At 29.8% G+C, this 14,467-nt stretch overlaps 1 protein-coding gene and 1 non-coding gene across 2 annotated transcripts; both read right to left on the reverse strand.

The window, feature by feature from the left end:
* Positions 1-7,872: 7,872 nt before the first annotated feature.
* Positions 7,873-11,825, reverse strand: LOC115706595 (ribosome biogenesis protein NOP53). The gene is made up of 12 exons (XM_030634294.2): positions 11,590-11,825; positions 10,646-10,806; positions 10,490-10,538; positions 10,351-10,376; positions 10,071-10,151; positions 9,852-9,962; positions 9,535-9,623; positions 9,135-9,254; positions 8,940-9,062; positions 8,590-8,656; positions 8,420-8,499; positions 7,873-8,229 (listed from the first exon to the last, which is right to left on the reverse strand). The coding sequence occupies exons 1-12, from the start codon at positions 11,756-11,758 to the stop codon at positions 8,223-8,225; spliced, it is 1,083 nt and encodes a 360-aa protein (XP_030490154.2). The 5' UTR covers positions 11,759-11,825; the 3' UTR covers positions 7,873-8,222.
* Positions 11,251-11,361, reverse strand: LOC115708506 (small nucleolar RNA snoR100). Its single transcript, XR_004010001.1, has one exon. It is a non-coding gene; the product is annotated as a small nucleolar RNA snoR100 (small nucleolar RNA).
* Positions 11,826-14,467: the final 2,642 nt, after the last annotated feature.

Raw genomic sequence — 14,467 nt, forward strand, 5'->3', positions numbered from 1 at the left:
TAAATGGTATTAACCTCTTTGGTTGTGACAAGACAACAGAGGCAGTGGGATCATCATATGTTAAATAAGATGATAGAACACTTTTGGAATCAAGAATTAAATATCTCCTTTATTTGCTACTTGTTTTTCAGACTTAGTCATTTTCTTAGAAAAGTAGTATTTGTTTGAACAAACACTTTCTTATCTATTGACAATGGGATGGTCCACCCCTAATCACTTAGAATAGCTAAGAAACCATGGTTAACAGTTCTAGCTTTTCTTAAGATTTTGATTAGGTCATCCATGAATCTAGTAATGATTTACATTAAGTATACAACCATTACATCATTCTGAAATTGTATTACCATAGAAGGAATTAGGCAACGACTAGTAACTAATCATCAATATGCAACTCGAAATTTCTGGGGAGGTAAGTTCGGATATAATTCAAAAATCAATTTAATGATCTTTGAACTGCATATCTACTAACTATTTCTCCACCCTATCAGTTCGCAAGATCTTTAACCACTTACCTTAATGGTTTTAACCATTGCTAGAAATTAATGAAATTTTTCAAACATTTCAAATTTCTTGCTATAAGGTATAATCTAGAGTTATCGTTTTAAGAATACAACGAAAAACTCATATCCACCCCTGAATGTACATTCATCTGCGAATGAGATGAACTACTTTCAGTGGATATAGGCATATTAACTCTTTGCAGAGATTGATCTTGTCAAATCCACTATGAACAAGATACAAATGCCATAGATTAAGAAAATGTGGTAGTGTCTATGATGACATAGGTTTAGTTACATCAAAGAGTTCTTAGAATACTTCAAGTGGATCCTGGTCACAGAATACCTAACTCACATTCCATACAGTTTTAATCCATTAATAAAATATGGATATTAAACACTTGAGAAAGTGTAACTGTATTGTATTCTGGAATTAGAAATTTAAGAAAATTTCTATTTGGAATCTAAAATTAAAGTCAAAGACTTAAATTTATACCAAATATAATGAGTAATTCTATCTTGGACCAGCACTACTAATACAAACTCTAAGTCAGATTTGCCCATACAAGTAGGAAATTTCTAAGATTGAGGATTTATATCAATTGGGAATAGAATTTCGGGATTATAATCATATGCGTCATATAAAATGACATGAAATGATTTATAGACCATTCATCCAATGATATGTTTTGAAAGCTAATTCGAAATGAATAAGCTAAGAGGAATTAGGATAATTTCGTTTAAAATAAGAATCCAACGATGCTTCGATTAGCGAAAGTCAAAGTAATCTTATTTATATAATCTTCTTGTTTCATATCGTAAAAATACTAGTCTAAGGTGTCATCAATTGATGAACAGCTAGATGTCGCATGTACAATATTTATCTTTCGAAATCTAACACTATTATGTATGTCTAATGGTGAAAATCCACTAGGGATTTATCTCATTAGATAAACAAGCCAAGTTAGACCAACAATGAAGATTCGAAATCAAACTACAACTTAATAACAGAAAATAACATGGTTCAATATAAATTCATACACAATTCAGAAATTATAAGCATATAGCAAGTAGGAATGACTAGTGAAAATACTAAAACATACAATCCTAAATAATTTCCAAGGTTTTCAACAAACTGATACAGTGTCCCGGTAGGCGAGAGTCAAAGCATCATTTATTGAATAGAGTTGTCAGCTCTTCTAAAATAGAAACCATTCTAGCAACCTTTTATTCGATCAAAATAAGAATCCAACGTTGTCCCGGTAGGCGAGAGTCAAGGTTATTCTCATTTTATGAGCTTCCACCATTGTTTCATGTTTCATAAGTTTATCTCTAAGTAGTCACCGTAGGGGAGAGTCTAATAGAGACGAAAACTTACAAAACACTTATCAAATGAAATCTTACGGTGTTAAATGCGTTCAACGAATAACCATCCATAGGGGGACGAAGTCTGGCGTCTCGAGGTTATATTGAAAACATTTAACTTTTGTAAGACCAACAATGGAGATCGAATATCTTAATAATAATCAAGCTCATTATTTAAAGTGAGTTGTATTTTCTTTGATTCTCTTTATTTAATCTATTTATTTTAAATATATATTTATTTAAAATTTTCAATTTAGAATGAAAAATTCTAAATATAAATTTTAATTTAATATTTATAAATTTTACTTAGATGGATATGAAAATAATATGAATTATTTCCATCTTAGTAATAATTTCCAATAAATATTTAGAAAAATATTCAATTTAAGTTGTTACAAAATTAATTTAAATTAATTTACAACTCAAATTTAATTTTCTATAAATATATATTGCATTTCGAAAAATTAAAGTATTTAAGAATACAATTTTCGAAAAATGCATATTAAAATAAAAAATAAATCCTGGAAAAATTATTCTAATTTAATGTTGGCCCAAAATTAATTAATAAAATTAATTTACAACAAAAAATATAATTTTCCTATTTAATTAAATATATAAGAAAAATTTCAAATATTTAAGTATGATGATGAAAATCAACTTAAATATTAATTTTCTATTTAATTAAATACACTAGAAAAATACTTCAAGCAAAAATATCATCTATCTAGATTTTTCTTTGACTAATTAATTCAATTTCTAATAATATACTTTAATTCAATTTATTTTAAATTAATCAATAAATGAAAAAATCATTGATTTAAGTTGATCCAAGAATTAATTAAAATAATTAATTTACAACTTAATCTATTTTTCAAGATAAAATTCGAAATTCTAGCATTTAAGAAATGCAATTTCGAAAATTGATTAATAAAATAAAGAAAAAATATATTTTGAAAATTATTTAAATTTAGTTGAAAAATTAAATTTCAACTAAAAATAATTTTCTATTTAATTAAATGTCATGAAAAAGAAATATTTAAGTATGATGATAAAATCAACTATGATAATTTATTTTAGCAACAACAACCTATATGTATCTATAATAAAATTAAACACATAGGCTCACACAGGCACACTTTGGATGGGTCCTATCATGTTGCTAGGTTATACACAGATGAAAGAAGATTGTAAATATACCTGTTACAAATTATTATCTTGACCAAGGGAGCCATCAGATCATTAGATCTGGCAAAAGGTAACCATGGCTATTTGCAATCAAGTAATAATAGGTTTTAAAAAACTTACATACAAGCTAAAACCACATACTCCTGCAACAAGGTTAGCTGGATAGTTGGATGTAGGATTTATTTAATTTTAAATTAAATTTTTAATTTCGAAATAATTAATTAATTAAAAAAAATTTCGAATTTTTTTTTTAAAAAAATTTAAATTTAAAATTAAACCTACAATTTTTGAAAAATTAGGTTTCAACCAACCTAAATATCATTTCAAAAATTTGCTAACTACTTTTAAATTTTAAATGTTATTTTATAAATAAAAATTAAATAAAAAATTAGAAAAGATAAATAAATATCTTTTTCAAATTTTAAATGTAATTTAAATAAATAAAATAACAAAATTTAAAAAAAATTAGCAAAATATCTTACATCTATTTAAAATTACATGATTATAAATATCTTATTTTAAATTTAAATAAGGTCAAAATATCTAAAAAGATTTAATTAAAAAATCTTAAAAGATAAGATATTTTTAAAATATCTTAAAAGATATTATAAATATCTTAAAAGATAAGATATTTTTAAATATCTTAAAAGATATTATAAATATCTTAAAAGATATTATAAATATCTTAAAATATCTGACCTTAAATTTAAAAAAAATATAATCAAATTTAAAAATAAGATAGATTTTTAAGCAAAAAGATAAATACTAATTCTATTCAAATTCAAATTACACTAATATCTTGAATTAAATTAAAAAAAAATTAAATTAATTCAAAATGATAATTAGAATTGAATTAGGAATAGTAATAGTATATATACAAAACCATACAAAAAATTGGAAGCTAATTCCATGAAAAAGTATGAAAAATTGAAGAAAATAGGAAAAATTCGAAACTGTACGGACAGTTCTGCGATCGCAGAAAACTATCAAGACAAAATTTCCCCCGATTTTGTCAAATCTTCAAAAAATCATAACTAATTCAAATAAAATCCAAATTGAGTTCTGTAAAAGGCTAACTTGCTTAATTTTTTCCATACTATCCAATAAAAATAATTCCAGAAACGAAATAACAATTATTTTTCACGAAAATTTCACAATCATCAATCAATCATCAAATAACACTCAATACAACATGATACCATCCAAAGAACATACAAACAATCGTTTTAAAGTCCAAATTTCTTGCAAGTAAATCAATTACCATGGCTCTGAGGCCAGTTGTTGGAAATTATTTTACCAGGATCTTAGATCTACTCACAAGTATGTTTATTAACATCCTAAATAAGAACTTTCTAAAACGATAAATTAAACACATATAAAGTTTAAGAAACCTTACATTGGGTGCAGCGGAACATAATGACTCCTTCCGTTCAGATATCTAGCCCTTGATTCCTTTCTGTAGCAGAGCATTATCAATATCTGAACCTGGATCTCTTTCTCTGAATCTTTGATGCTGAATCTCCTTTGCTGATGATCTTTCTTCACGATCTTCCTCACTATGATTGAGGTATCACTTGATGTGTGTGGGCACTACTCATACACTAAGGATTTCGAAATTATCAAGATGGAAGAGAAAGAAGAAGTGGCAGCTAAAGATAGGGAGAGAGAAAGGCTCAGGTTTTTCTCTGAAGGAAAAATAGAAAATTTAAGTGTAATTTTTCTGAAGCCTTCACTATCTATTTATAGCATTCCACTAGGGTTAGATTTGAATTATTTGGCATTAAAATAATGAAAATATCAGATTAAATTGCCTACAAAAGTGGCTAGGCCATGCTTAGTGGATTTGGGCCTCACTTTTTGCAATTTTGCAGTTTTATCTTTTCTGCATCTGATTTTCTCAAAAACGCCAATTTTCTAATTCAACCATTTAAATGCCAATTCTAACTATTTAATAACTATAAATAATTATTAAATAATATTGTCATTTATCATATTTATTAATTGAACCATACAAAGTATCATAATTAACAAATATGCCCCTATAAACTCTTTCTTTACAATTTCGCCCTTACTTAGTGAAAAATTCACAAATAGACATAGTCTAATTTGAGAATTATAATTGATTAATCAAAACCAATTACATGAGTCTTACAAGCAATATTATCTCAACTAGTGGGGGGACCATGGGTCTATATAACCGAGCTTCCAATAAGTAGATCAAGAATTTAGCACTAAAATTCACTAACTTATTAATTCTTCGTTGAATCCACGCATAGAACTTAGAATTGCACTCTCAGTATATAGAATGCTCTATATGTTCCACCATATAGACACATCATTAGTTATCCATTGTTATAATCCTAATGTGATCAATGATCCTCTATATGAATGATCTACACTGTAAAGGGATTAAATTACCGTTACACCCTACAATGTATTTATTCCTTAAAACACTTGACCCCGTATAAATGATATTTCAGCTAATGTGAAATGAGTACTCCACCATTTATGTTCTTTTGGTCAAGCTCGAAGGAGATCATCCTTTGCTTACTACTCGCCAGATAGAAGCTATAGATTCCATGTTTATGATAGCGCTCCCACTCAATTGCACTACCGTGTTCCCAAAATGTACGTATCACCCTGACCTAAAAGTAGGCTTAACTAACAAATCAAAGAACACGAATAGCCTTTCAAGATTGAGCCTAATCATATCAGGATTAAGATCATTTGATCTAGGATCAACTAGGCGATATTGACTTGAATAGATATTACGGTAAGTTTAATAAATCTAAGTCAAAGTTCAATATCGGTCCCTTCCGATGCATACTCCACGCATCCAACCTGAGCTTTACTTTAACCAATGTTCTGGAAAGAACATAGTATTTCTCCAAATACAAGTAAACTCTTGTTGTAGATTATCATATCAGTAAAACCCTGTGTCTGATAAATCTAGGAAACTTTATTCACATAGTCATGTTTACTTTCCAATGTGTTGACGGCACAATAAACAGGATCAAGTATGTGAAAAGGGTTTCAGATGAATTTATACATTATGTACATATAATCATGAAATAAATCATGTGAACCATGCAACATTAAATGTTATTTCTGATCTATATTAATAAACAAATCTGATTATATTGAAATGAGTTTTATTTAGGGCATAAAACCCAACAGTAACTCCTCAAACTTTGGTAAAGATGGGGTTCCCATTGTGAATAACTGTCCATAAAAACCTGTGATAATCTTGATCATATCTTTAACTTTCGAGCACAATTCATTATCCCTATTTAAAAGGCCTACCATGAAAACAAATATTAACACTTAAGGAAACAAAATTAATGTTACATAGTTTTTAAAAAACTTTCTCAATTCACAAACGCCAAAACTATATACTATCCGAGAATCCTACCAAAATATACTATGTAATTTATTTACATTATTCTTCATTGAATTTTTATTAGTAAAAATAATCTTTAAAATTTCAAAGACAATTTGAATTAAATTCACAAAAAATTTAATCTTGTGGCAATAAAATTTTTCTAGGAAAATTTAATTTGGTTTTTTATGTGTTTAGAGTAGAAACACATACTGGTGTTATAATTTGTAAAATAATACCCATTGAAACAAATTTTAAAAACATTAATTTATAATACAACTAGATCTAACATTTTAGATCCAATAACTAGTGTTATGATTACACAAGCTTTATCAATTTGTAGAAAATTATTTTTTATTTTATTTATTTTTTTAATAGTTGTATTCAATTTTATCAAAATTGTGTATATGCCTGCATATAATTAAAAAATTTTCCTCTTTAATTTTATACTATAAATATTAACCCCTAGATACAAACTTTAACTTTAAAATATTATTTAATTAATTAATTCTATAGCCCATGATTTAGTTTAGCATGTTTTTTCTATTGAAAAGAGTTATGCTAGTTTTCAAGTACTTGTTACACCAATTACAAGAATGACTTCATAAAATACAAAATTAAAAAACGAACTGACCGAACTTAAGTTCACATTTAATAGAAAATAATTTTGGTATTAATTCTAAACTATACCTATCCACATACTTATTAATAATATTATAAGATTCATCCTCTTTTTTATTCAAACCCACCCCTTTAATTTTAAATTTATCAAGACATTCTAACACAAAAACTCGTATTTTCAACTTGTAATTCTATAAATTAACCTATTACCAACTTTAAAAAAAAGACATAACTATTTTTGAAAACCTATAACATGTCATAGAAGATTATTTTAAAACCCCAATTATTTAAAAATTTTATTTTATATGATAGATATTTGAGTTACACCTCAACAGTATAGTTGTCTATACACTTTGATTTCTTTTCTCCAATTACTTTAGATGTTATAAAAATTAATAAACAATATACTCATATCAAAGAATTATTACTTGAAAACACAATAAAATTTGAACCCCAATAAAATACTAAAACTCAAACATTAAAAATACAATAAAATTTGAAGCATGACTTAACACACACATCAGAATAAAAATTAAACCATAAATGAGAATTTATATTACTATTTTTTTTGAATATCAGTATTTATTAACAACAAATTTAATATTTTAAGTATTTATGTCACAAATTTTTTAGTAGTAAAGTTAAAATTTTAATATAATTTTATTAAGTAATTATCATTATTAATTAAAATACACAATTTCTTTTTTATATTTAATTTAAAATATTTTATATATCCGCCGGGCGAAAAAAAAAAACGACATTTACTAGTTTTTCAATAATCTATTTAACATTTAACAATCAATAAGTACCAACTACACTTTAAAGTAGAGGCCGTCAAAAATAACAAAATTTTACAGCAACAATTAAAAATACATTTATAATGACAATATTCTGAAATATATTATAATTATAGGACATGATATTTTAATCAGTGATTTAAGATGTAAAAGAAATTATCATTGGAAATAAAATAAAATTACACTATGCTTCTTTTTAAGGAAGAAATAGAAACATTTAGAAGGAAGAAAGGTAATTCCAAAATTTGTCTCATACCACCTATAGTAGATATGAGAAGCTGTAAAAAAGTGAAAAAAATATTAAAGCATGAATCATCTGAAGATATCAGTAGGTTCCGAAAACAAAGAAATGTTGTTGTAAGCTGAAGCAAGACCACTCTATTTCCTGTCCAAGAACAAGTCATTAATCAAAATCCAAGCACAGGTTCCACTGATATATGTGTACATTTATGTGTGTAAACAAAGCTCATTGAAGAACAATATCAATGTTGACTTCAGAGGCTTGAATGTGTTTTATAAAGAATTCTGAAAAAAAAAAATCAAGAGAGAAGAGAAGATTCAGCTATGTTACTAACCTTCCGTTATTGGCTCTTGGAGGAATCAGACCCCTTTTCTCCAGGCTTTTGTAGCGATCCTTAGCAAGGTTGGAACACGCCTTGTGCAAAAGAAAAAAAAAAATCAGAATTCTTCAACTAGTATTGCAATTTGATTGTACATATTTATTGAAGCCCTAAATCTAATGTACCTTGATCTTGCGAAGAGATCCAGTTATTTCTTCAGATAATAAGACTTGCGTTTGGGCAGGCTGAAATCTGCAGCAAAGGAAATACCAAGAGAGTTAAAATCTCAGTATTAAGCACAGCAATCTTCAGACCATTACAAATTTCATGTGTTCATGCAGAAACTAGTTTGAAAAAATCTTATCTGTGACTGAGAAGATAGTAAGAAAAATGGAAATAAACAATCAAATTACACTTAAACTTTACAATCCAAGCACCCGAAGAAAATGTAGATCTGCATAAGTTAATGGAAGAAGAAGTCCATCCACTACTTAAATTTCAAAATATTCAAAATTTCCCACAAGAAACTACATACTTGTGCTTCCCCAAGCGGGGTGGACATGACTTTAATCTTTCTTGTTTAGCTACAACACGCCTGGTATGTCTTTTTTGCTTCTCTTCATCTTCTTTGGCTATTTCTTGAAGGATATCTTGTACACTGATCAAAAGAGCAAACAGTATTAATATGTACTCTTCACAAGGCTACTTGACAAACTGTCTATAGAATCACCTGTCAATTTCTCGAGAAAGATTCACAACTTTTGCTGACTCTGCATCCTTTTTAAGCTGTTCTTTACGTCTAGCCCTCTTATTTAGCTCAACCTGTGTCACCTTCTTAGATTTAGCAGACCTATAGCAGGGTGAATTCAAAAAGATGAGTACAGGAGTACTGTGCCATAGATGACAAATAGAAAGGGAAAACAAGACGCAAAAGAAATTTAAATGAGCACTGTTCCAGAAGACTTTCAAATATAGCATAAAATAACCACATGAGCAACATCTAAGGAACAATCTTCATCAGCACAATCCTCTATGCAATTATTAGGAAATCAATTTGCATGATCAAACTTTCAAGAGCAGTAGTAAACAAATGTGAGCAATGACATCCCTTTCAAGAAGATGAAGTTAACCTTTTCTCAGCTGCACCATCCTCAGTCTCACCGTCATTCTCTGGATCCATATCATCATCACTCCCATCATCAGCATCAATAAAATACATCTAAGAAAAAAAAAAAAGTCTAAGAAAAATGTGGGTATTCATATCTAAACAAAACTAGAAAATGCAACAATAAATAACAAAGACCTTGAAAAAAATGTGGTTATTTACATCTAAAATATTATATAGACATGCAATAATAAATTATAAGGGTCGTGGGAAAACGTATCCACCAAAATAAGCAAAAGGGGGCCTACTTAGCATCATTAAAAAAAGAAAAAAGGGACTCACATCTTCTTCATTCACAGCTTCTCCTAAAACTGTCAATGGAACTGGTTGAGGTCCCAACTCCTTTTTGTAGACTTTCTGCATTTCTTCTGCAACAGCAGAAGCCAACACATCCTGGATTGAATAGGAAAAAAAAAAAAGAAAAAGATGGTCAAATATGTACAAATGACTTAAGAGTCCTCCCATGGAAAAATTGTGGAGGCAATCATATCAAAAGAATACCTGATGACTGTCAAAGGAGGGATTAAATGAGCACCCTGGATGATCAACCTCTACAGCAGGTATAAGAGAAGGCATTACTACCTGCAAAAAAGTTCACTAATAAGCACAACGAGTACAGTAAACGAAAATTAACAAAACCCTGCTTGGCATGCAAGATAAACAACCCTGAAGGAATGTCAAAATCCTCTTTTGATATCAAAGTCAGAGCAATGGCCAACAGGACATACAAGATCATCTTTATGAACTTAACCAGGTCCATATATGAACTACATGAAATTACCTTTTTGACCTTGCCATGGTTATCACCTGCAAGTACATTAAAAGACAAACTATCAGATCTGTGAAAAGGAATACAAAACTACTGATGTACTCATTGTAGTAAGTAAGTAACATTGCAAAACAATTTATGTGGAGAAAACCTTTCTTGTCCCATATGTCAATAATGTCGGAAGCTGTGGCAGACTCTTCCTGAGATGCCAAAAAAAAGTTAATAAATCAACACTTTGTTTTTAAAAAAACAAATAGCCAGAAGAAAATTAGATGTTCATGTATAAATCTCAGAAGTTCTAGCTAACCTTCAAAGCTTCCTTTGCATTTGGTATCTTTTTAAGCTTTTTATTGAATTTCTTAGGTATTGAAGATGATACAGGTTTAACAAATGGGTTCTTCTGTAGCAAACTTTCATGGCGAAGTACTCTGTCCCTTTGTTTTTCAATCTTGCGCTTCACTGAGAGATCTGATCATAGAAAATAAAAATGATTTAGGGCTGGGGGTTAATATGCTAGAAATCCATCCAGGAAAAGATTAATTCCCAGAAGGTCATTCTGTTCTTCTTATTTATTGGGTTTTGCATTCTTTTTCTGAAGACCGACTAACATTTCAGAACAGATTCCGGTTTGTTCAGTCATTTAATGGAAACTGAACAAAGAAATAAAACACTCTAGATGGCTATAAAATGATTATCTAATTGCCCTCTAATATCAAAGCCATTATTCCCATGAAACAAATGCTACCAAATTTTCTCATTAGTCTTAGTTAAGTAGCTTATTTTAAGATAATGAATGTGAACATGAACAATAACAGAAATGCAAAGAGACAATCCAACAAACAAAGAACCCTCAAAACTCAGCATCATTAGCTTAAAAAACTTCGTTGTTCCTTCATAATGGAAAAAATATAGAGATGTGGGTCTTAACCAGGCCCTCAGATAAAAGCCGGGTGGCATCGGTGGGGACAGACATCTTAACCCACCGGTTCAATATCCGTGCACATTACCAATGTTCCTTCATTATCATCCATAGCATCGGATTATTGTACACAGAATATCACAATGTTTCTTACATTAACAATCACAACCATTATTTTAATTATGAAAATCAATTTAAATGAACTTCAATAAACCCAGTTACAAAACAAATAACTCAATTAAGAAGAAACAAACCAAATGAGCATATATCTATTGTCGCTTAAAATTTAAAGTATGTACCCATATGTATACTATGGAAAGAGAAATAGATACCTTTAGACTTGTCGACGAAGAAGAGGGATTCGGCGGGAGCGGAGGCAAGAGAGCCACCGGAGAGAGCGTCTTTAGTAGACTTGTCGAAGAAATCATGAATGTCTTCCGTGCTTATATTGGCTCTCCATGCCTTCTTCCCCTTTCTAGACGTCTTAGCTTTCTTCCCCATTTCTCCGTGCTTAACTCTGCTAGGGTTTATGTGCTAAATGACGAGAAACTCTTTGCCAAAAACAATAAGCATCTCTATATGTATAAAAATATAAAGGAAAAGATTTTTTTTTTTTTTTTTTTTTTTGTATTTTTAAAATTTTATTACATTTTCATATTTTTTTTTTTTGAAAAAAAATTACTACTAAACATACAAACTTAAAGTTGCTTATATAGGTGCCGTTTGGTAACACTTTTGTTTTTTAATTTTTTAATCACAAAATGAAAGTAAAATTTTTGTTTTTAAAAAATTATTTTTGAAAAACAAAAATGCGTTCTATAACCACTTTTGTTTTTCAATTTTAAAAACAGAAAACAAAAGTGTGTTCTGTAAAGTTCATTTTTATTTTTATGTTTTGATTTTATTTAAGTCGGGTCTAAGTCCAGGGTCGGATTCAAGTTCAAGTCAGAAGACGGGTTCAACGCCAGGGCCGTGGGGAGGGGATTTGGGTCCGGGTCTGGTCGTAATCTAAAAGATTGATTAAGAAAAGAAACTGTTTAAAAAAATATTGAAAGTGATTTTTTTTTGTTTTTAAAATTTTGATTTCTAATTATAAAATTGAAAAGTAAAAACAGTTTTATAGAACATGTTTTTGAAAAATATTTTCACTTTTCTACTTTTAAAAACAGAAAACTGATTAAAAAAGTGTTACAAAACGCCACCATAATTTTTGTATTTTTAAAATTTTGTGATATTTTTATTTATTTTTTTAAAAATTAACTACTATACATATAAATTGAAAGTCCTCCAATAGTTTAGAGACATTTTCATATTTTATTTATTTATTTTTTTTTAGAAGAAACTTTTATTATTAAATATAAGAGTCATTAATAACAACAGAAGAAATTGGAGAAGGAATTTCCCCCAACCAAATGTTATCTTCATCCAATCGAAGAGCAAATTTAGCTAAAGCATGAACTGCTTCATTAGCATCTCTTTTAACATGAGATACTTTCACTCCAGGAAAATAGGATAAAAGATAGGAAATATCATCTACTAAATCAAAGAAAGGAGATACAAATCTAGTAGAAGATGTCTTATTAAGTGCATTAACTACCACAAGATCATCTGTCTCAATAATATTAATTGGTAGTTGATGATGAAGAGCCCATTGAACACTATGCAACAATGTTACAACTTCCATTTCTTTAGGAGAAAAACACTCTTGGAAAGGCTTTGAGAGACCAGCAAGGACATTGCCGTAATGATCTCGGATTAAAGCTCCAAAACCAATTACTGCTCCTGCATTATTACAAGCTGCGTCCACATTTAATTTGAAGCACCCTGCATCAGGTGGATGCCATTTAGGCCTTGTCTTCGCAAGTGGAGACCCCTGATGAGCCTGAGGATTGTTGCTACTGGATGTAACGCCAGAATCAACAGGCTGCTGTGTTGTAGCCTTATGATATTGTGACAAATAAGGGGCAGCAAAGGAACAGAGAATGGCTGCTGGTTTCGGTTTAGTACCATGGATCTCCTTGTTTCGTTCAGACCAAATACACCACATGAGACATGTAATTAGTTCTAAATCAGTCATTGTGGGCAGCAGCAAGGTGGGAATAAATATCAAAACCTTTGATGTTACCAATGTTCGGGATATACACATTAAAATGAAGCTTGTTCCACACCGACTTATCTCTCTCACAACGAAAAATGGCATAACCGACTGATTCCCAGCTACATTTACAAAGAGCACAAGCAGTAGAGGGAGTGATTTTCCTATGAGCAAGATTAACAGAGGTAGGGAGTTCATCATTAACTAGTCTCCAAACGAAATTTTTTGACTTTTTTAGGGAGCTTTAGAGACCATAACCGGTTCCACCATCGTCTATTTGTGGATGATGATGAATGATCATCCATTAAATCTGAACTTACAGCAAGGTGATATCCTGATTTCACCGTATAAAAACTAGTATCAGAATGGTGCCAAATAATCTTGTCATCTTTGGGAAAAGGACTAAGCGGAATAGAGAGGATACGCTCAATGTCTATAGTTCCAAAATGTTGCTCTAAAATCTGAATATCCCATTGCCTATTCGTAGAGATATAGTGTTCAACAGTGAAGAGGTGATCACCACCATAATAATAGGGAGTAAAAGAAGTATTCCCAGGTAACCAAGGATCCGTTGCACATCTAACATTTCGCCCATCACCAATTTTCCATCTTAGACCTTTCAACAACAACTCTTTACCATCACATATACTCTGCCAAGTGAGAGATGGTAAAGTGCCTTTCTGAGCCGAGAGGAAATCACCATTTTTAAAATACCAGGTGTTGACCTCGCTTTTAGCCAACGACAGTGAGTCTTATTTAGTAAGCGATAAGTAGTTTATAATGATTGATATATAGTAATGCAATATAAAGACACATGAATTTTATAGAGGTTCAATCTCGAGCAGTTCGGTAATAGCCTAATCCTCGTTATTAGTATTAACTCAAGAACAAGGAGAAAGATTCTTTTTCTTATAGCTCTTACAACAGTATCTCTGAATATGAATTCTTAGATTATATCTCTCTACCAGAATGTTTTCGACCCTTTGCCCAGTGAACACGCATCACTATTTATAAAGCTATGAGCTTGGAGAAGAAGTATTTCCCTTCTCGTTACAATGGATATAAGCATAAAGATTGCATAATAAATACAGAATACACTAATCGTGGGATTTAGA

The sequence above is a fragment of the Cannabis sativa genome, chromosome 1, assembly GCF_029168945.1.
Source record: "Cannabis sativa cultivar Pink pepper isolate KNU-18-1 chromosome 1, ASM2916894v1, whole genome shotgun sequence".
Lineage (NCBI taxonomy): Eukaryota > Viridiplantae > Streptophyta > Magnoliopsida > Rosales > Cannabaceae > Cannabis > Cannabis sativa.

What these genes read in the sequence shown, in the direction of transcription:
- LOC115706595 (XM_030634294.2), bottom strand. Translation starts at nt 11,758, where the DNA reads ATGGGGAAGAAAGCTAAGACGTCTAGAAAGGGGAAGAAGGCATGGAGA. An exon ending in AAGCTGTGAATGAAGAAGAT is followed by an intron (nt 9,624 to 9,851) that starts GTGAGTCCCTTT and finishes TTTTTTTCTTAG; the next exon opens with ATGTATTTTATTGATGCTGA. An exon ending in CTTTCTCGAGAAATTGACAG is followed by an intron (nt 9,063 to 9,134) that starts GTGATTCTATAG and finishes TCTTTTGATCAG; the next exon opens with TGTACAAGATATCCTTCAAG.